The 25,715-nt window shown below is 40.4% G+C and overlaps 1 protein-coding gene across 4 annotated transcripts in view; it reads left to right on the top strand.

Annotated features, from left to right (window-relative positions):
• The window catches only part of robo1 (roundabout, axon guidance receptor, homolog 1 (Drosophila)), a 255,460-nt gene that overhangs the window by 114,574 nt on the left and 115,171 nt on the right, over positions 1–25,715 (top strand). For all 4 annotated transcript variants that reach the window (XM_087795569.1, XM_087795572.1, XM_087795570.1 and 1 more), the window contains one exon: positions 18,396–18,722. In XM_087795569.1, the coding sequence (XP_087651695.1) occupies positions 18,396–18,722 (327 nt within the window). The remainder of the gene's footprint in view (positions 1–18,395; positions 18,723–25,715) is intronic.

Raw genomic sequence — 25,715 nt, 5'->3', positions numbered from 1 at the left:
AAGTTGTGGGATTTTGGTCATGAGTAATTGGATAAGTTATAGTCAGTATTTAACAACAAAAAGTGGAAAATCTTAAGTCTAAAACCTCTAAAAGAGCCATAAACCTCCTTTGTACATTAATTTACACAGCAATGACTAAAATATTCTATATATCTCAGAGTCACTTTCTTTACTTACTACTCATCTTTCCTGTGCATATATATGGGTCTTGTTCACAAGTAACGTGAGAATTGATTGGAGAATAACAGGAGTTTTAACAGCAATTAAACATAGTGTTTTTGTTGTAGATTGGTTGGAGCTGAGTAATTTCTCAGACACTTGGAGTAGATTTTTTTCTACAAAGCACTTGGGACGAATGTTGAAAGAGAAGTTAGAAACGAAGGTGTTCCAGATATGTTTACAGATACCACAGGGTGGAAGACATGGGTCATGTGGAGGATAAAAAATAAGAAAAGTTTATAGAATGAGTGTTCTGTTGCCATTTTCTCTCCTCCATTATCGCTTCCATACTCTTAACTTCTGCGCCCACCAGAGTCATGTGGGATCAGCGTAGAGCGGCACTATCATCGGTCAAACGGACAGCGTGGGTCTCAGCAGAGGCCTGGTTTCCATATATGTCACGCCTCTGCACATGTATGATGCTACTCGCTGACTGCATCATTTTCCTTGCAAATGTCCTTCTGCATCACATGCTCTTGTTTTCCAACATATGTGGGTCTTCAGCAGCGCTCCATTGTTCCTAATTCTGTTGCGCGTTATTCCTCTTCAAGCATCACATGGTCATCTTTAAGAAGCTCCTCAACCATGATGGAAGGAGTTTCCAGGTCAGTTGTTAAGAGGAAGTCTGGATCCCTGTTGAAAGACATTAGGAGAAGTGTTTTTGAATCGCAGCAAGTAGGCCACATCTTTTCAAAAGTGAGGGTGAAACAAGTAGTGAAAATAAAAATATTGTCAAAAGTGACATCTGGGTTAAAGGAGAAATATTCTCCCGTCTTGATCAGAGGAGACCAAAGAGTGATCACCATGGTAGCTCAGGTGCAAATGATATCAATAGAAACTCATTACCTCTCATAACTCATGGCTTCTGCAACAAGGATTGAGGCCAGTGACCACCCAAGGTTTGTCCATTCAGCTTAAAAAATAAAAGAAGGAACAAGGACAACTACAAAGAGACAAATTCACAGGCTGATAGAAAACATGCTTTTCCAACTCTTAACTCAAAAATAGTCAAGGGAGTGGAGTAAAACATAGGGACAGCTGCGGAAGATAATAAGTGTGACAGAATGATATTACCGCTAAAAAGTGAAAAGAATTTTCAGCGAAATACACTGAAAACTATTTTCCAGAGAGGAAGCTAGCTAGCTACTGTGTTCCGCCTCTTGATGCATTCTGTTTATCTTAAAAACAAGAAAACCTTGATAATGATTGTTTGTCAACATACAAATCAATCAATCATAACATCAATTATGAAAATATTGTTTTAGATTAAAGAAAAATGAATCAACATTGTCATTGTTAAACTACAAGCTACTTTTTTGCTAAGCAAATTGCTTCATCATACATTTTGAAGTGCTATATGCTCATTAAAATAAGAATATATAAATACATGAATAATGACCAAAACTTTAAACAGATGTGTTCAAGTCACTTTGTTATACTTAGGTCAGAATTGTTTCCATTTCTTTTTGGATGGGACTTATATTATAATGAAGTGTTTGTTTATGTTGTACTTCAGTTTTTTCTAATTCAGCATCTAAAGAAAGAAAGGGTTTGTGAACCAAGAGAATGTATAATCTGTCAGTATTCCGCCTTAAATAAGTGTGACGTCTTAATCCATTCTAATTTTAAGGAGTTGTAGCAACACCGCTCGCTACGAACCAAAATATTTTCACACTCATGTGTCAGTGTTACTTGAACCCACGGAGCAAATAAGCACCCAAACAGGAAGTGGGGGTCAAAGGTGAGCGCCGAGAACTAGGTGGTGGCTCCATCTAGCACCAGCCTGAGCTGAGCCGGTAATGGTCCCGTCTTGTGAGAGAGACTCAGGGGTGTCCAATTACGTCCAGCTATGGGGATGTCTTGTGCTGCATGTTCCTTCAGTGAAGAGGCGTGAGAAGAGCTAATGGAGGAGTGAACAGTGGCTTCTCAAAGGATTGGTTCTGGATTAAACACCAGTGTCAGGGAAATTGGATTACTCTCCTCTTTTGCCAGCAAAAAGATTCCATATCCGCTGCTAATTGGAAGGTTAAGAACTTAATGCTGGCGTCAGAACGCGACTTCCACACTCACCACTTTTTGTTGGTGGCTTCAACTTTTTTCGCTCAAGGTCGTAAAAGGCTCCTTTATCTGTCACGTCGCACTGTGCTATCAGATGATCTGTCTTGCCGCCGCACTCTCAACGGCTGTTATCTGTCTTCAGAGTGTTTATTAGACCTCGGTCTCACCTCCTGGGTGTCGTTCAGATGAGGTCAAGAGGTGACGACAACTCCTGCACTCATCGCTGAACTTTATGAGAAGAGGGACGTTTACATTTGGTAACGTGTTTCCACTCAGATGAATGTTGGTTTTGTGTCATGCTTACACTTCTGTAGTCTCTTAAACTGTGAATAGCTGACAACAGGGAATAAAATAAATAGATGAGAACCACAAAATACATTTTGAAAAGTCCAAAGAGGGCAATAATTGACTTTAATATAGCAAAAATGTCTTTCTTTGTTAGAACTTACTAAATAAAATCCACATTCGTGTTGAGTTTAAATGAATTTAGCAGTGTTGAGGTTGAAGCTGTCAACATCGTCTACAGAAATGAACCGCACTGTAAATTGAAATGCTGAATTTATACAGCTGTTATTGTCTTTGCTGTTTATTTGTTTTTATTAAAAATGTCAAAAAGCAAATTCGACAGTCACAGAGAAAAAACGCTAACAAAAACATTATTTCCATGAACCTATTTCTTTTGCCAAAACAATTTTCATCTGAGTAATTTTTAGACGTATTATTAAACCGCTAAAGTCTTTCTTAAATGCCAAATAACTTGTTTGCTAGCAGCAGAATTCAGAGGTTGTAAAAAAAATATTTTATAACACAGTAAGAGGAGCAAAATATCTGTTTAGGAGCTACCATATCCCATTATTATTTCATTAAATAATGGACCAAAAACCGCCAATGGATTGGCTTTTGGACCAAAGTGGGAGTTTTGTGCTTTACTACTAATTTAAAAAAGGGAAAAAACTTTATTTTGCTGCACAAATTCGACCATGTTGCCTAATTTTATGACTTATAAACATTTGATTTAAATCTCTAAAGTTAAATATTTCTCTAATTTGCATTCTATTAGCATGTGCTCACTTAAATTAAAGCCATTTAATAACTTTATCTCAGACTTGATAATTAAAATAAACATGATTAGGTATCATCAGAAATAGCAAGAAGCTAAGTGAGGACGGCTAATGAATGCACTTTCCTGCGGGAGGGTGGCATGGAGACAGTGACGGCTCTCACCTGTTCTCGCCGCTCTCTAATTGGCTCTGCCATGTCAAAGATGTAAGCGGTGGACAGGTTCTGCCATTTATTAGCACTTACGAGTCAATTTGTCAAGACCTGGGCGACTCGCCTTTGGGGGGTTGGGAGTTGATTAGAGGGGTCGACACCCCCAGTGGTCAACAGTGCTCTGGATGGATTGTCCAACGCTGAAGGATGAGGGGACATTTAGAGAAATGACAGGGAGTCCTTTCATGGTCATCCAGCCGCTATTTTGTATCCTAAATTTAGGAAAACAACTCTAACCCATCTTTTTTTTTAGGTTTGTCCTATATACACATGTATAGTTTTGTCAGCCAGTCTGTTCATCAGAGGAAGTTCCATCAGGAAAGATAGTTTGTCTTTAGAAAGCAAGTATCTGTACATAAATCCCTCAACTTAGAAGAGTATGATAAAAAAGAAAATATTAGTTTGCACCATCTTGAAGCTGTATATCCAGAACTCGAGCTAAAACTCATTGATCTGATTCCTAAGAGATCCAGGATTACTGTGGTTTTGTCTTTCTGAAACTACATGGAGGAATTTGTTGGGCGCTGCTTCCTTGCTTACGAGAACTCTAACGAAAAATCAACTGAAGAGATAAATATTTCAAGGCGTTTTGGTTTGAGGGCTGATCAATTAACGCGGCTGCGTTTAATGATCTGCTATCCCTTTAATGACCCTGTTTAATTGGATTAATGAGCAGATCCCTGTGAAGTGGGTTGTTAGGGATTAGCCACGGCTTCGGTCTGGATGATACGCGCTGGAATTATATGATCTTCTCTTTTTATTTTCTTTAAGAATACTTCACAGCAAATCAGCGTCTCTTTTTGTCCTTCATGTCCACTGTCTCTTGCACACATCAGTCCAAACTAACTTTGGTCGACAAACTTCTCTCCCTGACTCATGTCTGATCTAGGCCTTCAGGGTATTTTTCTTGCCCCTTAATATTAAACCTTCACGTTCCACATGAGCAGTATGAACTTTTAGGTCAAGTAATGAAAAACAAAATCAATTTCCCATCAAAACTCTTGTTGTATTCATGCGAAATCTCCTCTTCCGCGCACACATGAGAGCCGAGTCTGTTCTGAAAACGCACTGCGAAGGGTCTGTGATTGAGTCCTTTTAGGCAGGAATTGACAGATTCTCGGCAGCAGTGGGCTTGACCGCTCTATTAGACTCGGGGTCGGTCAGAATAGTTAATGCATCTTATTCTGACAGTCGACTTGGAGGACAAACATTCCTTATTGCCAGCCGTTGTGGAGGTGATGAATGGCGTGTTCTTGGAGGATGAATGGTTCGATCTGGAGCCTGTCTGAGTTCACTGATGGCACACTTGGAGGCAAGAAAAAAAAGCACTGGGTAGACTCATAGAAGTGATATAATACACAACATGCAAGTGATTTTCTTGCTGTTTCTTAAAACATACAATTAGAGAGCCTATCTTTGATATAGGATCACATTGTGACATAGTGATGGATCCCACCTCCGGTTGATAAGTGAGGTGACAAAAAGGTTTTTTTTGTACCTCTTCATCTTCTCCCCATCCCCCTCCTGTTTTGTTTTGGCCCATTTTTTTTAAAAAAGACTTGCCTTCTCTGTGACTGGTCAAGACGTAGCTTTCTTTAAATAAAGCTCGCCGACACGCAGAAAAAGCCTGTGGGGAGACGGCATTGTGTCGCCTTAACAGGCTGATTGTGAGGCATGGAGGAGGGGAGCGCTTTGAGCACGGGTTGAGGGTGTGTGTGAGGAGCGCTAAAGGAAGGCGGGGGTGCGGCTACACAAAGACATCCACTGGGTGTGGGAGGGGGGGCTGGGGTACCGAGGATGGAGCAGTCAAACATCCTATGATACACCAGTCTCGGGAATACTTTTGATCCTTGTCCAGGATGAATAATACAGTGGGCTCCTGATGGTGGAGAAACTGCTGATGGTGGTGGACAACTCTGACGAGGGTCCTCAAGGGGGAACATTTGGGGGGGGCGGGTGGTGCGAAGAAGAAGTGCTGAGTAAATTAGAGGTTTGGTAGAGATCTGCATGTTCAGGAACTCCCACCAGGCTTCGCCTCTGGGAGATCTGTGAATGTAAAAAAAAGGCTTTACAGCTAGGGAACCGAGTGGTTGTTTCTGCCGGTGGCACCAACTAATGAAAGGCTTTATTATAAGAACACGAAATGGATTCGAGTAAATTAATAGATGCAGGACAATTATATCTTAATTAATTTGTCAAATATTTTTTTATAATTGTAGATTTTTTTAAACTATTCAATTGCAATTAAAATGGTTCTTTTTCATGACTCTTCTTACAGTCTGTAAAATGGTTAGTTCACCCAAAATTTAAACTTCCCTTATTTTCTACTGACCATCAAGTCGTCTAAGGTTTTGGATTATTAATAAGTAATTAGTAATCTGTCCCTTTTTAGAGTTAACTCAGTGGACCGACTAAAATGACGCACTTGTAGAAAATCCAAATATCTCCATTCTGCTCTTCTGTAACTTCCAGCTTGTATTGTAGCCTAAAAGAAAACAATATGTTATGCAGTTTGTAGCAGACGTGTAAAGAATAACAATCGATATAAACAGGAAGTAGTGGAGATAGTCTGGGTACATTCCAGTGTATGCACTCTGGAAGCGCTTGCGATATTAACCCGGAAATCTCAACCCTTAGTCGACATGAATTTTATTTTATTTTTAATAAGTATTGATGCTATTTTAAAGACAAACTTGGCTAATAAATGGAACACCTTACACATTTAGTCCCATGTCCATGAGAAATGTAAACTTTTTTGGGATAGGATAAATGGCCAGTTTGTTCAAATGTGGCTCAGCTTTCAGTCAAATCCATTTATTTATTTAAATCAAGGATGTGTCTCAAAGTGAAGGTTTCTTCTCTTTGGAAACTCAGTTTGGCTTCTTGACGGAGGAGAAACTGCTGATAGAGGTGGACTGGTGGGATGTGGTCGAACATCTGGGCAGTGGTGGTGTGAAGAAGTGCTGAGTAGAAGGACGACACAAAGCTTCAGTGTTGAGCTTTGGGTCAGGCTTCTCCCATCATGCTCCAGTGAAGATGGTGTGAATAAAAAAAAAAAGTCTTTCACTCCATCACCGAGAGATGCCATTAAGAGGCCGTCTCCTATTTTCTCCCCGGATCCCCCACGGTCATTCTATCAGCCCCTCATGGCAGGTCCTGGATACACTTTTGAGATGCTAAACTTGTCTTTGGTTGGAGCTGACAGGACGAGACTCCATCGGAGCGACAGATTAAATTAGCAGAAAGAAGAGAGAGTGCTAATTAGTTGATTCATGTCTATGGTTCCTCCCACTCTATAGCTGCGCTGTCGTAGTCCAGAGTCCCCAGTGACAAGTCTCCCTTAATCTTAAGCTTAAATCTTCTTTCATATGAAGTCTGTTTTATCACTCAAGAGGGGAAGCAAAACTTTGTCGTAGAAGTTTCTTTAAGAGCTAATTAACGTGAGGAGAACGTAAAGATCTATTATGAGGGTTCGACTGCTACGCCCACCATCAGCTGGTTACCATGGTGATATTTAAACATGCATGGGGAATGAGGATACACACAATCATGTCTTGTTATGGTATTTTTGTAAACATGTTGATAAAAACTACCACTTTAGCTCAGTGCGCATGATAACAATTTCATCGTTTATCATTCTTTATTTATTAAGTGATCCAAGAATATTGACTTTTCAATATTGCTTTGTTATTAAAATTAAAGACAGACTGATTAGTAATCAATATTAAAACATGGACAATTCTCAATTAAACAGTCACTTTTAAATATACTTTTAAAAACACTTTTTATATTCTAGCAAAAGGAAAAATCTAATATGGGCATATATATGATGTGCCTGTTTTTAAACACAAACTATATCAGTAATTGTTAATTTCTTGCACTTTTTCTGCATTTTCCTTTATATATATTATTTCAAATGTTCAAAATAAAATATGACATCAACTTCATCAAGAATGTGATGCCTCTGAAAAGGAAAAACTAGATGACATTTCCATGGTTTGATTATTTTATTCTTACTTTTTTGTGAAAATAAATCACAATTTAATCAGTGAAGTTTAAAAGGCTTTAGTGGCTTGATAGTGGCCTCATGTTCTCTTTGTCATTACTCAGTCCTGCATCTATTCTAAAGTTAGGTTGAGGGGGAAGCAGTTGAAGAAAAGAGGCATAGGCTTATCTCCTCCCATGAACCTTATCCAGCTCTTCTTTGGGAAACTTGAGTGGCTCTAAGATCAAATTCTCTCTTTATAGTGTCCTGGGTCAGCCCCTGGGCCTCTACCGAATGTATCTCCCTCATAATGGTGTGACCTCAACTCTCCTTGTGGAGTAACTAAAACATTTTTCTTTTAGAACTTGACATGTTTAAGTGGCATAACTGTTCTTAAAAAAAAGTTCTTGTTTATACAGATGACTGACTATTCTACATTGGCAGTCAAAAAATCTGAGGCTATTATTGTGCGGAGGGTCATTATAATATTCAATTTCATTAAAGAACCATCTATTTTTCCTCCTTCAACAGAAAGAGTAATGGTTGACATTAAACACAACTTAAACCGCTACAAAAAAGTAATTTATGGAAAATGCTAAAAAAAAATAATGCATGTTTTTGGAGGTTTTTGAAACGGCGTTTCTGTAAACGGACACAGGACGATTACAGAAGGAAAGCCAGACAGTATAATTCTATGGAAAACTAACAATCACACACTTGAATGTGAAACTCGAATCCCGTTTCACAGCATTTGGAAAAGGGTTTTATAGGTGTTGGTGATATTTCCTCTCCAGCAGATATTTTCCCACACTTGAAACTGTGTGGGAACGAAAATCTTTAATAACCAAGCTGAAAGTAATACGTCCAGATGTGTGTGGAGCTCATCCTGGTGGTTATTGGTGTGTGAGATGTGGTGCCGAGAGATGGATGAATAAATGCCTGCAGATTGTTCTTCCTTCTGTTCAGAAGCCAGTCTTTAATTCTGGGCTGCGCACCACACAGTCCGGGGCGTCATCGATGTGCTCCAGTCATCAGGACGGTGCTGGTGCGCCTGTAACGTCGCAGGCTCCACTGAGTCCTGACTGGTACGAGGACGTCGAGGCCTCGTGCCCACAGCTGCAGCGCCTTCACAAATGTGAGCGCAAACACGGCCGCTCGCATTGACACTCCGCTGCTATGTGCTCTATGCTTACCCTTTTAACCTAAAGGCCACACCGAGTAGATGTGCCAAGTTTCTGCACTGACTTTACCGTCGAACCCTGGACTCCATGCTGTAACTAAAATTCCCTTTCAACACCCAGCTGTCTGAGATTTGCTCCAGAATGTGTTTGGCCGAGCCTTCAGAATAGCCCACATAAGCGCTTAAGGTCATCAGCTCAGCTCACGAGGACTGTAATACAACACTGGCTCAACAGTCGGGCCCTTATCGCCCGCTGCCATCGACTAAATAACGTTTAAATGGAATTAAGTGCTTTTGGGTCGTGTCTGCCCCGATTCATTTTGGAAAAGCTTCAGAGCTTTTCTTTTGCTTGGCTCTGATCCCAAATATGCCCGAGTCGCCGTGTCTGAACCGTGCCAGCTGAGCGTTCTGGTTTTTAGTCTTCATCACTGCTCCACAAAATCTGCTTTCCTCCGTCAGTCACAGGGACCAAAGCACTTGCTATATCTAAAAATAAACATTTAGAAAGTTGGACATTGACCTTGAACATGTTTTCATTTATCGCTGTTTTGGTCAAGACCCTCGGAACTGACCCTCAAAACCTGTTGCAGGTTGAGACTGTTACAAATGAATCCCATCTATCATTAGTCTTTGCTTAAGCCCTAGCTCAGAGGTAAATGTAAAAGTAATGCAACTGACTTCATGACCCTCCTTATGGAAGTGTACAAAACTTAGTTATACCAAAAATATTGCAAATCTCCAGGAGTTATGAAAACGCAGATTTCTGTTTACATTATAATGAGTCGAGTGAGCAGGTGTTCGGAATATACATCTCAACATTGCTAAAATGTTGCAGAATCACTTCAATGACGTTGTAATCATATACATCCTGAGAGAGTTGTCATTCTTTGTGTGCCAGGATGTTTTACTCGTGCACAGTCTCTCATTACTTCAGCCATTTGCAAATATGCAAAGCGTGTATATGTCCTCGTCTCGTGTTTAATTTGTTTTCCTAAACACTCTGCTTGTACACGATTTTCGTGACCTCTTGGGGGATTTCCTAGTCGAGCAGTGAGGCCTCTACTGTCCCCAGTTGTGGAATGAATGCAGCATATTCAATTATCCTGCGCTTCTTGGGTCCCGCTTTGATGTATTACTCAGATTTCGCTGGCCAAACTTCATTAAAAAGAAGCAACATTGGAAAAACAAGAAGTAATTGCCTGCTGGTGCTCTCTTGTGATTCCACTTCGTAATCCCGACAATGCAAAGGAGAAAACTTCGAGAGGCTCGATATTGGTTCTTGCTTCCCATTTAGGACGGGATTTGTTGGACCGTTAAAAGTAAATTCATACAATTACCAAAAATTATTGTATATTTATTCTGATCAACAAACATTAAGAATATGTTTTAGAAATAACACATTTCCTAAAGCGTAGCTTTAAGTGTTAGCATGGGTTAAATAAAGCTCAATCGTAATACCTGTATTAATATGAAAATAGTTAATTTGTTAACATATTGAATAAGAAACATAGATCAAACTTTTTAAAGCTTTTTGGTTTTCATAACTTGCGTATCACTGAAACTAAAGCTTAAAAACTAAACCTGTGCTAAAGAAATTGGAGACATTTGGTGCCATAGATGGAGTGGCTAAGTTCGCAAAGGTTCGATATAGCTAAACCATTAACATAGCTAAAGCATAAATTTGTGAAATTGTATGATATCGTTTTATTGTTTGTGTAACAGACTGAATATTTTAGGTGGGTATTTAGCGACTGAGTGAGCATTATATAACCATAAACTCCACTTTAGTGTTTCTTACCTTAGTGTCGCCATAGAGCTGAAGTAGCTTAAACATCGGACCTTATGCAGTGATGAAGCTAATGCTAGCTATCAATTAAACTTAGGAGGAACATTTGGTAGCTAAATAAGGATAAATCATAAATTCATAATAATAATAATAATCATAAATAAAGCTCAAACGTTTGAATCAGTATTATTAAAGCTTTGTTGTGTATCTAGCATGTACGTTTTACATTAAATATCTTATTGATGTAGCGAGTGTTAGCGTTGCAGGAGTGTTAATGTAGCTCAAAGCGGAGCATCATCTGAACCCAAGTGAGAAATCGATGCGACAGATATACGAGTGGATTTGCATTTCGTACGGTGTCAGGAGTGGACTAAAGGTCATTTCAGAGATCTGATTCCTCCGACTGTCGCACTTGTCCCTTCAAGTTTTATGTTGTTGCGCTTGACAAGAGCAGTCGTCTCAGATTTTGCCAACACTTTGGATTGATTGACAGATGTGTTTAAAGACACATGCGCACTGTTTTCAGTCCTTGTCTCCCGAGCACCGATCTGACAGACTGACGATGTCTTCTTCTTCACATCTCCTCCACTGTGGATGAATTGATATAACAATGCGGTGTCACATACTTTCACTTGGAAGACTGAATCCTACATGACCTCGTACTTTTGGCTAATGACATTCATGATTGTGTCTCCGAGGTTTTTTGGGAAAGTTCATTGTCGTGTATTTTCCTTGTTCAAGTCTTTCCTGCATAATAATTCTCGGGATATTTCCATAAAGATAGAATAGAAATACTTCCGCAGCTGGATCTCAATATGAGTTTTTATTTGGCATTGTTATGTATAAGTGTGAGGAAGGAGACGCCCGGAGTCAATTACTCCCCAGATCTGGATGGCACTGGTGTCCCAGAGGAGCTCGGGGGTTTTGCGAGCACACTAGGGCCGAGGCAAGGATGCAAGTCCCGGTAGACGCCGAGAAGATGAATCAAGTGCTTAAGGCAAGGACACTCCCATGGTGATGTGGCGATGAGTAATTATTTTCATGTAGTTAAACACCTTTATCTAAGAGAGAGGAGAGAGGGTTGCTGGTTCAGTCACGTGTTACTGTTGTACTGTTTTCAAAGAGCACAGTGTGAAACTGACACACATTGGGCTGCAGATATCACACCATGATGACTCAGAGTCTCATGTTGCTGTCTTAAATGTCATCAAAATAAGGATTAAAGTGAAGATGAGTTTTTGTGCGATCAAAAGAGAAAAAATTCTAGAAAGACTATGATCAAAGCTTTAATGTCATGTATTTGTCAATATTATGAATGTCAAAAGCTAAGGTTGGGAAACAAAACTCAATCACAGCTATTTTATTGTTAACACAGATATGAGCTTTAACCCTGCATATACAAACAGCACTGTTGCTTTTAACTTAGTATAGCCAAAGTATCAATAGTATAATACTCTAAGTATAAAACAATGAAGTGTGAAGTCTTATTGTAGCTTACCCATAATAGTTTGCGCAGGAAATTAGTACTATTACTAATATTAGACAAGTATGTCAAGGTGTTGACACCGCTTAAATGTTAATAGGCAAACATGGCTGAAATTAAATCTTAGTTAAAGCCTTAAGTAGCTCAAGCTTTCAAGCTAAAAAGCTTGAGTGGCTCAAGACTTTAAAGACCATTAATCCATCTTAAATATCAAGGTATGTGTTAAATTACACAGCTTTGCCTAACAAGCTAACCTGGAAAAAACATTTTATTCAGCTAAACTAACTAAACCTCACGATGGTCTATTCACACACCTTGAAAGCGTTTTTTCAATAGATTACTGCCAACTGGTGAAATTGATCTTCGATCAAATGCTGTAGTGTCAGTGAAACCGTATTCCACTTTACTTGATAAAGATGAAGCATAGCAGAAAAAAAATGCTGTAAAGATACACATCAACCCCCTCGGTCATTTTACCTCCATTCTTCACACACACTCTGAGCTCTAATCCTGCCTCTTAGGACCGTAAGTGATACCCCTGTGTAGCATTTAAAGCAGGTCTGGTCCGATTCAAGTCGGTCATGCACAAAATTCCACAGCAGCCTTATTAAAGAAAAAGGGAATAATTCAGTCTTAATGTAAAGTGCCTAATCAGCATTACCACGGCTCTTAAAGTCTATGGCTCTCTTATCTTTCTCCAGAATCAAGTTTGAAATTGAAACCGACCACTATTCATTGGCTGATTCAGAGCAGGCGTGGCCCCTGGGTTCGCTCCCCCGAGGGAAACGCCCTTTGCTCTTATCTCCACCATAAATCCCTCTTAAGTCCCCTAATCACAGATTAATGGGGCGGCAGATAGAAAGCGCTCCTCAGTGCTTCCTTGTCACTGATCCATATTCTCTATCCGAGCCGACGACCATCAGGAGGCGTCATAGTCCCTCCCGTCCTCCCTTCGAGCATCTGTCTTTATGAGATTCAGCGACCTTGGGAACCTTGACGCAGAATTAAAATTCAACGCGATATGATCATATTCCCGCCTGTTCGACTCAATGGAGCGGCATTGTCAAATTGTTTTATCAAACGTGGAAGTACACATTTCCTCCGTACCCCGAGGGACCGGAGTGACAAGAGATTTATTGTTTTCTCCGCGAGCTGCCGCGGTAGAGGGCAGGTGCCTGTCTTCCTCGCATTTCACATAGATAGGAGATAATAATCAACAACGAGCCGAGCCAAAGTAGAAGCACTTCATCTGATTTTATTACTGCGGCTTGTGTTTCTCTCTTGTTGGTGACATTTCTGAACTTTTAGTCTCTTCCGAGATTACAGTTTTAGTTGCTTGGAACGCTTGATGATGTCATGCTTTTGATTGTTTTGATGTAACTGTGAGTAACTTTTGGGGACATTTTGAGTGGTCACATGATCCTGAAATAGTATAAAATACACAAAGCAAAAGTGAGTGCTACTTTGGGATTTTGTATTTATTTCCAGCCAGTGTTAACCAATGACCGTTGTGAGGTAACCCTTGACTGTTCGACTATTTATGAACACAACATATGTGTTGAATAATTGACCAGCCGAACAATCCTGTAATGTCAAAGTGCAAACTACAAAAGAAAATGACCTTGTCCAAGAATTGGTTGACCCTCTGTTTTTCCTGTCCTGGGGCTTCTCTGGGTCGGTAGCTTCTTTTTGCTAATGAAATCGATAGCTGCCTAAAGTTACTTGTAAATAACACCAGGAAGTCCATTTCTATTGTTTATCTAGTAGATCCGTTTTAATTCTGATGCTGGTGTGTGAAGGTCATTTCATATCTATGTAAAGAAAGACGAGATCCGTGACGAGGGGCTTTATTTGGTATAGATTCACACAACGTCTGCTCATGTTGCATGGAGAAAATCAAGTGTGTCTCCCAAGACACTCATGAATCAATACAACGCTGGTAGTCATAACGCCGGTATTATATATTCCCGGCGAGCTAATGGATACCCGTATGAGCTGTAGCAGTTTTCATGGTCATGCCCTGTCTGTCAGGGGTTGATTACGAAGTTGGCCAATACCTCGAAGGTCACAGCGAATCTAGGTCTCCTTCTTAGTGTCTCTGACTATGTGGGTCAGAGCCTGGGTCTGGACCCATGCGGTGGATGAATGGATTGAATACTTTCAGGATCTACTCGATTTGGTTATTGTGCAGCTCCTGTAGTTCAGGGCTCATTAATGAGATAGCTTTAAGCATGAAGAGAGAAATTCTAAATTACCTCCACTGTGACTCCCGCAAGCATTGTTTGACTTTCCTGAGGTTTTTTTCGTGTTATTTTGCTGTGTGTGTTGTAAATAAACAAAGAAAAAATAAATCAAGTTCTCCAGCGAGCAGGAAAGTGAGGGGAGAAAGATGAGCTCGCCTGGAGCAGCAATCGATCAAATCCTCGCAGTAGAAGTCCCAGGTTCCCTGTGCTTGGGCTCCGACTCGCATTAGCCGATCTCATATTCGCTGTCTGGAAGAGCAGAGGGGGGCGAGGGGGATTTAAATCAGGTTCGAATCATACGAGGACTGCTGCTGCTTTTGAAATACAGAGCGATTCCCGAACTCTTTCCTTGTTTTCACTCTCCCGAACTTGTCTCCCGTTTGTGTCTTGAGAAACCGTATCCACCGGCAACTTTGGGAATGTTCCGCACCCTGACGGAATAATCCTTTACCCCGCTTGTGTCTCGCGCCTAGTGAGGGGTAATGGAGCCGAAGTAAACGCGGTCACACTGGGAGTCAGCACGGCAAATTATCCATAAACACTCGGGCGGTAATTCAATCAAGTGCAGCTTAATAACAGGAAGTAGCCTCTCGCCTTCTTTGTGAAGAAAAAAACTAAAGCTTAAATGTTTTTTGTAGAGCAGTGCAACCCGTTTATATTCCTGTCATTGGTGATGATCTTTTCTTTCATGGTATCAACATTGTCTTTGGGAAAACCTTGCTATACTGCTCATCTTTGTGCAACCAAAGTAGAGCATAGAGAGAGTGGAAACTAAATAATGGCATGAAAATAAGACACACAATTCCATTTATTTTTGGTTTCCCCGCTTCCATTTCCAACCATTTATTAATTTATTTTACTTTTACTGACAATGTTTTGGTTAGCTTTTTTGTGAGGTAGCTTAGCATACATGGACCATGATTTTACAACTCTGTTCAATAAGAAAAAGACAAGTGTTCTCAGGGTCAATTCAAATGGTGTGATACTATTTTTACTTTATTTTACTTATAAAGAACAAAGAACAAAAGTAGAACATGTAGGTGAACTTCTAACCAATCATTGTCAGAACAGAGGGTCAGCTTGGGCTCTGCTACCACCAGAAACTATTGTGTTCTGTTCCTTCATCATGGTGCTCTCTCTGTCGTCATCTCCAGTAAACAGTCTCTGATCAAACACGGCGCCGCTCTCTTCACGGCTGTCTTCGCAGGGGGCCATGTTTAAATAGTTAATGTCGGCCCCGCGAAACCCCCAAACTTCAGACTATTTGAAATTAGAGATGAGGAGCAGCAGAGCAGATCGCAGCCCTTCAAAGTCCTCTTAAATAAAACATACTTGCCTGCCTCGCCTGGTGAGGACCGGTGGTGCAGCCCCGTCAAATCTTGGGCGGTAATGGGATTGGGAGTGCGATACCTAAGATCCTTGCTCAAATACAGGGCAGGGCTTGTTAGCAGTTGCAGGTTCAAACGCCGGGGACAGGGGCAGGTTACAAATGAGGGTTAATTAGTCTTGTAGAGGTTGAGAATAGCCTCAGGCTCAAATAGGTTTGTGTAAACTTTTGCTTCAAATAGCCTGATAACTTCGTTCACACTCAACTCTCTGTTTTTTTTAAGACATCTGTAAATATTCAGTAGCTTCTTTTAGTCACTTTAAGATGGTATTTTTAATAACTGCACCCAAGAGGCAACAAGATGAATGAGTCTGAAAATAGGTGAGTATAACCAGAAAAGCACTTACAGAATTCAGACCTCAGCCAAGCAGCTTATTTCAACCAAACCAATACTTTGTAGTTACATTTATTTAATCAATTACCATTATATTAGCTCAAAAAGATGGCTTATGACAATAAGGATGAAGGAATAAAAGAGTGGCCCTAGAAGGATGACAAGAACAACAAAAATAAATAATACAAATAATAATAAGATTGAGAAATATTTTATTTAATATTGTTTTCGTTTTGTTTTAATGTAATTAACTTGGAATTGGAATGTAGTTTACCAAACCTAATTTGTTACTATTTTTAAATAAAAAATATGCATGATAAATGTACTATTATGACTCACAAAGATGGTGAGGAGTTACTGATGGATGTACATCGTTGTTTACAAACCTTAAATATCCATTTCCTTTGGTCTTATCAACCAGCACTAACCAGGGCATCCCTGTAACGTTCCCAGGCTAGTGAGGTAATAAATATCTTCCTCAGCCCCTCAGGCGACCCTGCTCTATGGGAAACTAGCCACTTCCAGCAACAATAGAAGGAAACCAGGTGACGTCCTTACGAATTGCTTGCTGCACCCCAATTATCAAGAAGCAGCTGTGCATCATGTAATTACACTGAGTCACGTAATTACACCCATTAAGGAATACATTACCCATTGCAATACCACCTATCTGCAAATGTACTGCATCTTAATATTGTCAAACATTTGCATTTAATTATAATTTGAATTCATTTGTGGGCTTAAAATATTATTATATTATTCTATTATAGCTGATTTTTTTTGTAGTACATTTTGTTGCTAGTTCTACTCTAATTTGAGACAGCGCCACCTTCTGAATGGACATAAATATGCTTTCTAACATACATTAGCTATCAGTTTTAGCAAAAAGTTTTCCCTTATGGTACTTCTGTCCAAATGTGTGTTCTAAAAATGTGTGTTTTGATTTTATTCAAGACAAATACCTGTTTTGGCCTTTTTGTCTAAATTTCTAACAGTACATTGTGAATGGTTGCAATCAATGGTAACATAGTCACATGTTATCTCCTCATCTTTACGCTTCTCAAAAACAAGATGGTCATGAACTGAATCCTCCAATCTCAAAAGAGGGAAATATTTTACTTTCTTTATCTATATTCTTGGCATTAAAGCTTAAACACATGCACAGCGTGTAATCCGAAAACTCCCGCCTGAGGGGGGAAGCTCAGATCTACAGGGAAGTGTTTGCATATTAAATGAGTAAAAACAACAAGTGTCAAAAAAGCTTGCCCGGACATAAAATTCTAGATTATGTTTCTGCACATCAGCAGTAGATTTTTTTTTATATATAAGTGTAAGGCAACACAGGATTTATTTCCCAGACTACCCACTGTCGGGTTGCCGCAATTAATCTGAGCACAAAGCTGTCGTTAATAATGCTGACTTCACGGAAAAAATGGCAACCACCAAAAAATGCCCGTTCAGCAGTGTATTCCTGGGGATGTGGGCTACGGGCACAAAGACGAGGCCGCGTGGCAACGTAACTGTGTCCTGGGCAAATTAAATGAGATCTTGTGCCTTCAATTAGACCCGAGTCTCTTTAATTGCGGTTGAATGGGCTCAAAGGGCCCAAGAGGAGCGATGCGGCAACTAGGGAAGAATCTTCTCGCCTGCCATTGTGTGGAGAAAGACAAAGGCAGCCTTGAGGAATTAACAACAGAGGACTCATTTGCATGTAAAGCAGGTCTGATTGTCATGGCTGACTAGAGCAAGAGCAACAGTAATGACCAGAGATAACATTGGTGTGTCGACCCCCTTGGCACAACTGTTGGCATCGACGGTTGCTGCTTTCTAAACGGCAGTACATCTCATGCCTTTTCTTTCATCCCTCGCTTGCTACTGATGTTTATTTTATAAAGCATGGTTGGAATTACTGCTGGAGGTACAGAATAATAAATAAGCCTTCAACTTGTACCCCGTGTTTTTTTACCCGGAAAAAAAAACATAAACCGAAGGGGAAAACGTTCTACACCTGTAAGGACACCTTATCTTTACCAAATTTACCAAATACCAGAGCTGAAATTAAAGCATGCTAATATTTATTTAATGAATACTATAATGAATACTATATGAATACTATACAATGAAGTATGTATTCAACAATATAATCAAATTGGTATTGGATCCCAGAAAATGACAAAAACCTTCTTTCACAAAAAGACATATAAACACTCAACTAGTAAAAACGGTGTGGTTCAAGTCACGTGTCGATGGACTGCTAACAAGAAACATGTTATTGAAAGGTAAAGATGCTAGTGGAAAGGTATGCATTTGTGTTTGAATTTTACCTAAGGCTAAAGAATTTGCAAAACCTTTGAGATAAATGCATTCAATGAATCATCCTTTATTCTTCTAAACAATTTCTTCTTTCTCTTAAACTCTTTTTAACCTTGTTTTCCCCTCATTTTCCAGGATCCCGCCTGCGACAAGAAGACACACCACCTAAGATTGTGGAGCATCCCTCCGACCTTATCGTGTCCAAAGGGGAACCTGCCACCCTAAACTGTAAGGCAGAAGGTAGACCAACCCCGACAGTGGAGTGGTACAAGGATGGCGAGAGAGTCGAGACCGACAGGGACAATCCCAGATCCCAACGCATGCTGCTGCCCAGTGGCTCCCTTTTCTTTCTTCGCATCGTTCACGGAAGGAGGAGTAAACCGGACGAGGGCTCCTATGTCTGCGTGGCCCGTAACTACCTGGGGGAAGCAGTGAGCCATAACGCCTCGCTGGAAGTAGCCAGTAAGTGCAGCACGCCTTTCCTATCTCTTGGCTGGTGAAGTTGGACTGAAGCTGAGTAGTTTCTGTCATGAATGTGCTTGTTGAGTTGGATAATCTCTCAGGAGATGGGCAGGATGTGTTTGGCCGAGTGGTCTTCATAGGCTAGTGAAGCTTTCGGGGGAGTTGTGGTCTGATCATTCCGGGGTGAGTGCTCTTCTAAAGGGCCCTTGGTAGGTGGTCATGAGCGACAATAGGAACAAAGCTCTTTTTGTTTTGGCCCTGAACTGTTTTTGTCAGAGAGACAGATGTGAGGTTTGGCTCTGTTCGTGTTTACTCATCTTTTAATGAAGAGCTTTTTTCCATTAATATCAGAGCTTTTCATTTTCAGCAGGCTGTGAGACGTCACTTTGATGTGTGTTCAGAGAACTCAGAGACTTTTTTACATTCAGCAGCGAGTCCCTGAAAATGAATTGAAGCCCATTCAGTCTCGTTGATGGTGGTGACGCATGTTGACACACTTGTTCCCAGGATTCTTTAAAAGCTGTTTTAGGTGGTGGGTCAGCTCTTTAGATACATTATCTATGTCCTCTCTTGGCTGGCTGAGAGTGCAGGATGAAGAAGCTTGGATATCAAATGCTCCTCCGGCCTGCCCAGAGGGCTGTCACCAGTTCGCTTGCTGTAATCTAATCAAGATGGGAAGCGAGCGGTGTGCGGCCGCCGACACTTGCAGGATGGTCGCACAGACGACGAGCACCTGCCACAGTAGCGGTTTCGGTGAAACTACTAAAAAAAGCAACTGAAAGTTTGATCAAAACCATGTGTCTTCTTATGTAAGGTGGATGAATATGGATGAAAAAAGCTGTTGGTGACTACAGTTTTACTGAGCTAGCATCTTGATCAACTGGCTACCAATGGGGCAGGTTGGTCCAAAGCGGATCTGACATAGATATCAAAGAGTCAAGCTCCTCTCACATGTGTCCCGGACTATGTCTTATGGGCGTTTTGACGAGCGTTTATGTCAGCGTTGGGTTTTTTCAAGTAGAAAAACAAGCCTGTTGGCAGGCCCCTCAACAACCGCAGTACTAAATGCTGTTGGCTCATGTCCACTGCTGATTATTCTGTAGAAGGTTCAAACGGACCCATAATAACAAGCCACTGTTCCCCAGCCCTCTCTCTCTCTTCTCCCGGGTGTCTCTCACTCCACTGCCTTCTGCTGCTCGGGTTTGACTACATATAATTACGTTGTTGGAGCAACCAAGAAAAAAGCCCGTCAACTTGAAAAAGCAGGGACATATCACTTCAACTCTTGTGTAAAGAGGTTGACGACCATAAGTATGACTTATGATGGGAGATTTAGCCTACTTTAGATTTCATGGTGTTTTAAAGATGCTTGTCATTCCAGATTTCTTTTTTTTTTTTTCGGCGTTTCCATTTGACGGAACTTGAAGCGAGCGCAAGACTTTTCCTTTTGACGGAAACTCGAGGAGGACGTTGCGGCTTTAATGGCGTTTACTTAGCACGCTGTTACTTTTTCATTTTAAATGCTAAGAACACAACTCCACTGGAAGTTGTTGTTGTAAAGCAGATTTTCGAGCTAATCCAAGTTTCAACAAGTCCTGTTTTGCCAGCGCAGCAGAGCGAACCCAGTTTGTTTGGTTAATCATTTACCGCACGTACAGTGAAGCTCACAATCTGAGCCTCTTAACCCGATTGTTGTTTGAGAGTGTATTTGAACACGCTTTAGGCAAGATTTACTTTACTCTTTCGCAATCTCTGTCTCCCCGTCAACATCCTAGTGTCCCGAAAGCCAACTACATGCATGTTAGAATAACAGGATGATAGTAAGATATTTCTTGATACGAATGTTATCACCACACTGAGATTTATTTTTTATTTAACCAAGCTGTTTAATATCACAAAAGTTTGCATATGTTACATATTTTTTTGAGTTATTTAAGTGAACTATAGGGGTCCTCCAAGGGAGTTTTGTAAGCATTAACAATATTTCTGAAATAGTGATTCAAAGCTTGTGAAGCATCAAAAATGACAAGAAGTATTTGCATGAGCAATTTAGCTCTAAAACATAAGAAATCTTTTGTACCATTTAATATTATGAAATGACATATGAAATAGAAATCTTACTTATTTGCGTGTCAAAAGAAAGCACTTTTGATTGTAGCTTTTAACATCTAAAGTATCTTGAAAATACACAGAGGCTACTTTGAGCATAGTGAGTTTTAAGGCTTTGTTAGTATGTGTTCAGAAACAAATATAGTGTTTCAAATGAAGCAATAAAGCTAATTTCTTAATTACATACAAAAGCAAATCCAATAAGATTTGTCTAAAATGCTAGTGTTTATAAAGTAGTCATTCAGTTGTAGATCTGTACTTGATAGAAGGTGCTTGAGGATCTAAGAATAGGTCGCTCTTTCATCCCAAACACAGAGATAGCGCACCGTGGTAATGGATGGTCCACCGCTTTACTTGAGCGCACGATAAGTTCAGGGCCGGCTGTCGAGTGGTCTGCTCTGGCTGCACTCTCTGACCACAACGGCTTGGCTGCGGGCCGGCTCGTCCACACACTGAGTCCACTCTCCCGCTCGAGGTTTGTCTCTGCACAACCACTAACAACAGAAGCAACAGGATGTTTACCCCAAAATTGGTCCGGGGATTGCGTGAACTCTTTTCCACACGTTGTTTATCTCGGGATCGCATTGATCTAAATGTGTCTGTGAAACCGCCGTCACCATGTGCCGCCAGCTGGTTTCGCTGGCCCGGCGAGCGGCGGGGGACTGTCAGATGTGTTGAAGGCTGCAGGGTTCATCCTGACAGATTTCAGGGGCCGTGCCTCGGGGTCATCTGCAAAGCGCAGGACAGTTGGCTGGCACGCACCAGTCGAAAGTGAGATTGACCCCCCCCCCTGCTGATCCAAACACCTGCCTGTCTCTGAAGAAACCCCCTGCAACACATCTGTTAGCGCTCAAAGAGGCTTTGACTTGTGGCGTCACTGATCCAGGCACAGCTCTGACTCCACTTGCTAATTAGACTCTGTCTCAGAGCTGAAGGTTATATCAGAAGATTTAGCAACATTTGAACAGTTTTAGATAACAGATGAACAGAAGAATTACCAACATTTAGGAAACAAGTGCAACACACTAGGCCAACATCAACAAGTCCACTTTACTTACAGATAACTGTGATTAGTGGTTTAATAAAATACTAATGTGCAATGATTTAACACACAGTTTGATTAAAGTTTTAATAGTTCTATACATTTTTTTTATTAATTCTGCAAAATTTCACAAAAGGATTAACTTTTTTGAAACACTAAATGAAGCATATATCTGAAAAAATACGGATTAAACCTTACAGTCCCCAAATTTAGTTTTTCATTTGTTAGTTATGTTTGTATTGTTGGGTTGGACCAAATTAATTATATACTAGATTGACATACATGTAGTATACCTCATACAACACAAACATGTTAAATTTGTTAGAATTCTTCTTAAGAGTTATATTAAGAAAGCAATCTAGGTTCTTGCTCAAATTATAGTGAATTAATAATGTCACAAAACTCCTGTAACCAGAAGCAGACCCATCAGTATTTGGATCCTTACCTAACAAGTGAAAAATTAAATGTATATTTAAGAACACGTCAGAGGCTTTAGGTTGTTCATTTTTTAGATGCCATCTTGGCTAAACTTTCTTTGCTGGTGTAACTGGAATGAAAAGGTTTAAATAATCCAAACTAAATAAACAGATTTGCACTGATGAGTCAGATCATTGTGTATTTGGATACCTGGTTTAATAGCGATTCAGCTTATTTTAATATTTTGTAACCAGAAGCTCTTTAAATGTGATGCGTGGAAAGTCTGAAGTGGAAGAAAGAAAAGTTGACTGAACTTCAGCAGCCCTGAATGCTCTGGCCCGAGTCCAGAGGTCTGGAGGCAGTTCGTGTTGTAGCTGTGTGGAGGTTATTTGTCTGAAGGAGGTTCTGAGCAAATTGGTGCAAACAACACAAGCCGCTCTGCTGTGTAAGTCAACGTGCAGCTGATTCACAGACTCTACACCAGAACCCCTGGGCCCACACGACAATCTGTTTCATGTTGCAATGCTTAAAGAAGCAAAATCCGCCAATATTGAAAATCCATCTGTTTGTCACCGGGCAAATTCCCTTGTAGCTGAAAAAAATAAAGCCATTGATGATGAATTCTCTTTCAACTTTTTTTCTTTTCATCTCCACTCAGTTATGTTTACTCTATAGGTGTATGTTTATCTTTTTACAGTGATGAGGAATTAACTGTCTACTTTCTAACTACTGCCCCTCTGGCGAATATCTGTCAGTTCAGTCAGAAACAAATCCCTGCAGAATAAAACATGTTCAACACATGCATTCCAATTAGCTTTCTAATAATCCATATATGCAAAGACTGATGGTTTCTATGCGCGTTGCATGTGTTCGTTTCAACTTTACATATTTATCACCGCAGGGTGTTTGCATGAATCAATGACCAATCCATGTAATTAAGCACGCTGCGTCTTCGGTCAATATCCCTCAACTATTTTGACACGTTGCAGGATTTCTGAACGACATGAGTGTCCAAATAATTTCTCCGACCAGCGGAATTTTTTTATATATATATTTTTAAAGATAATGGTATAGATTATCAATCAACTAGCGTGGCATCCAGAAGGCATTCATACTAGAAGTCCAACTATTGGTGTCTATACTGCTATCAGTATCAGTTGGTCAGTTCTAGTTCAATGCAATTTTTTCAATCAACCTGGATTAAATCTAAATTAGGATTTCATGACAACACAACTACTGCACTCAACAGTTTAACAACATGCCAACACAGTGAAGTTAATCGAACACAATCTTCTGTAAATCGGTATGTGAAATTTTTCTATTTTCTGGTGATATATCTGAATTTGTATTTAATTGGAAACCAGTTTTCCTTTATGTATCCATTAGCTTGTTTAACTCTGCACTGTGAACTGTCACTGACCTCAGTCAGAACATGGGATGATTCAAACTGCCCACACCACAAATCCTTCATCATATTCACCGAAAGTCAAATGTCAGATCGATTTTCTTTTCACTTTCTCAACAAAAGACGGCAGCATAACCTCGCCCACTCAACCTCGCCCACGCTAAAACCAATAAAGCTGCTCGATGCACACCCGTCGCTATCAGCTTTTGAGTTGTCTACTCTTTTTCTTTTAAGAGTGCAATTGACAAAACAACAAAATCATTCATACCTGTGGTTTGAGACGTTAATGAGTTATGATCTGTCAGGGCTATATTTAGTTCCCATCATGTGAACATAACAGTCAAATAAACAAGTGCCGTTTGAAGGAGTCACAACAGAGAGGGCAGGCGTTCAGACGCCCGCCATCAATCACCAGCTGTTGACAGTCCATCACACCAGAGAAGTCAGATATGCCCTCTGAACGCCGGCTGGACCTCCTTCCATGTTTTGTTCTTTGGGAAACAAAAGAAAATAAACATGTTTGAGCTCATGAGCAAATCAGCAGAACAGAGATAAGAGCTGTAAACTTTGTAACTTATCACCTTAGCGTTATCGCTGTGACCCACTAGTAATTTGGAGAAAATGAAGCTGTAAAACAGTAAACACGACGCGTGGGAGAGTCAAGCTTGTTATATATTCGTCTTAGTTCATTGGCTCGGTTATAAATTCATATTTAAGCGGCTGATGTTCACCCACAAACGTCATGAGCTGTAGGCTCTGTCCACACACACAGTCCAAAGAACTCCATCAACCAACAAATCTGCAACTTCTTAAAACCAGATCCAACATGATTTTATGAAAGGTTGTTTCATGAAACCCGTATTTCTTCCCAAAAGTTGTCACTTCAGAACCGCAAGGGTAGATTGAGTATTGCTGTTGGTAACGCCTTGCTGAGTTTACACATTTCTACACATGTGCTGTGTTTTTATTTTGTTGCAAGAGCATTTACAGGCCTGGCATGTGTTCTATAATACCTTGACACTTAAAATCAGACCCTCTTTATGACGCTCACAAAATCACAAGATAAGAGAAGATGTTATGAAGTATTTATTACTTGTATCATATTGAAAACAGAATATATAAGATCTGTATGTGTAGGCCTTCTGGAACCTTTAAACGGCTCTCTAGAACATGTAGAGTTACACACCTATAAATGTTCCAATGCCGACTCTTTCATGAAAGCAACCGAGTGGATGAAACAAGTCTTCTCACAGTCGCAGCATATTTAGCGTCAAGGTGCTAAGAACCTCCAGCCTCCCACCTTTACCACAGTTTATCCACGCTATGCAATCCTTTTGCTTCAGGCTATGAAACAGTGCAGGACCACAGGTAGGATCAGTGCAGTCCCAGGACAGTGAAGTATAAGATTACAATGATGAAGTGCTGTTCTCCAGCAGATAAGATACAGCATGAGAGCTCTTGAGACCAGCAGTTATGTACTCAGAGAGGGATAATTATGGAGAGGCTCTTCTTTCTGTCCTGATATGTGGCGGCTCCTTCCTGTGTTTGTCCAAAGTGTGTTTCATCGCTGTAGAACTTTGTGTAAGAAGTTATTTGAATATTCGCGTCACATCTAATCTTTTTAGGCGTTGACTTGGTTGCCGGGTTTAATCCCCACCGTTTCCATGACAGGTTCTTGTCATGTGTGTTAATGTGCTGGTGCGATTTGTGCAAGGCTACATTCTGATGTCTGGTCATGTGACGAGGTCTTCTGCTCCCTGGACATGCTCCGGTTATTAAACCTGTGTTAAGCCCTCACTTGAATCCTTCCATCGTGTTCCTCGATCCGAGACGAAGGAGTTAGGGAGGATTAGAGGGCTTGGAGATTCAACTGCAGCCAACATTTTGGCAAGGGGTACACACTGTCCTCTACAAATGAACTTTCACTCTGATCACGTTGTTTTTTTTTTCTTGTCTTCCATGGAGACAGACCATTTCATCACCTGGTGATACTTTTGTAACTACCTGTGAACTCAAACAA

Source organism: Callionymus lyra, chromosome 7, assembly GCF_982586985.1.
Source record: "Callionymus lyra chromosome 7, fCalLyr1.hap1.1, whole genome shotgun sequence".
Lineage (NCBI taxonomy): Eukaryota > Metazoa > Chordata > Actinopteri > Syngnathiformes > Callionymidae > Callionymus > Callionymus lyra.
The sequence above is the reverse complement of the archived record's forward strand: the minus strand, read 5'-3'. Positions and strand labels throughout refer to the sequence as shown.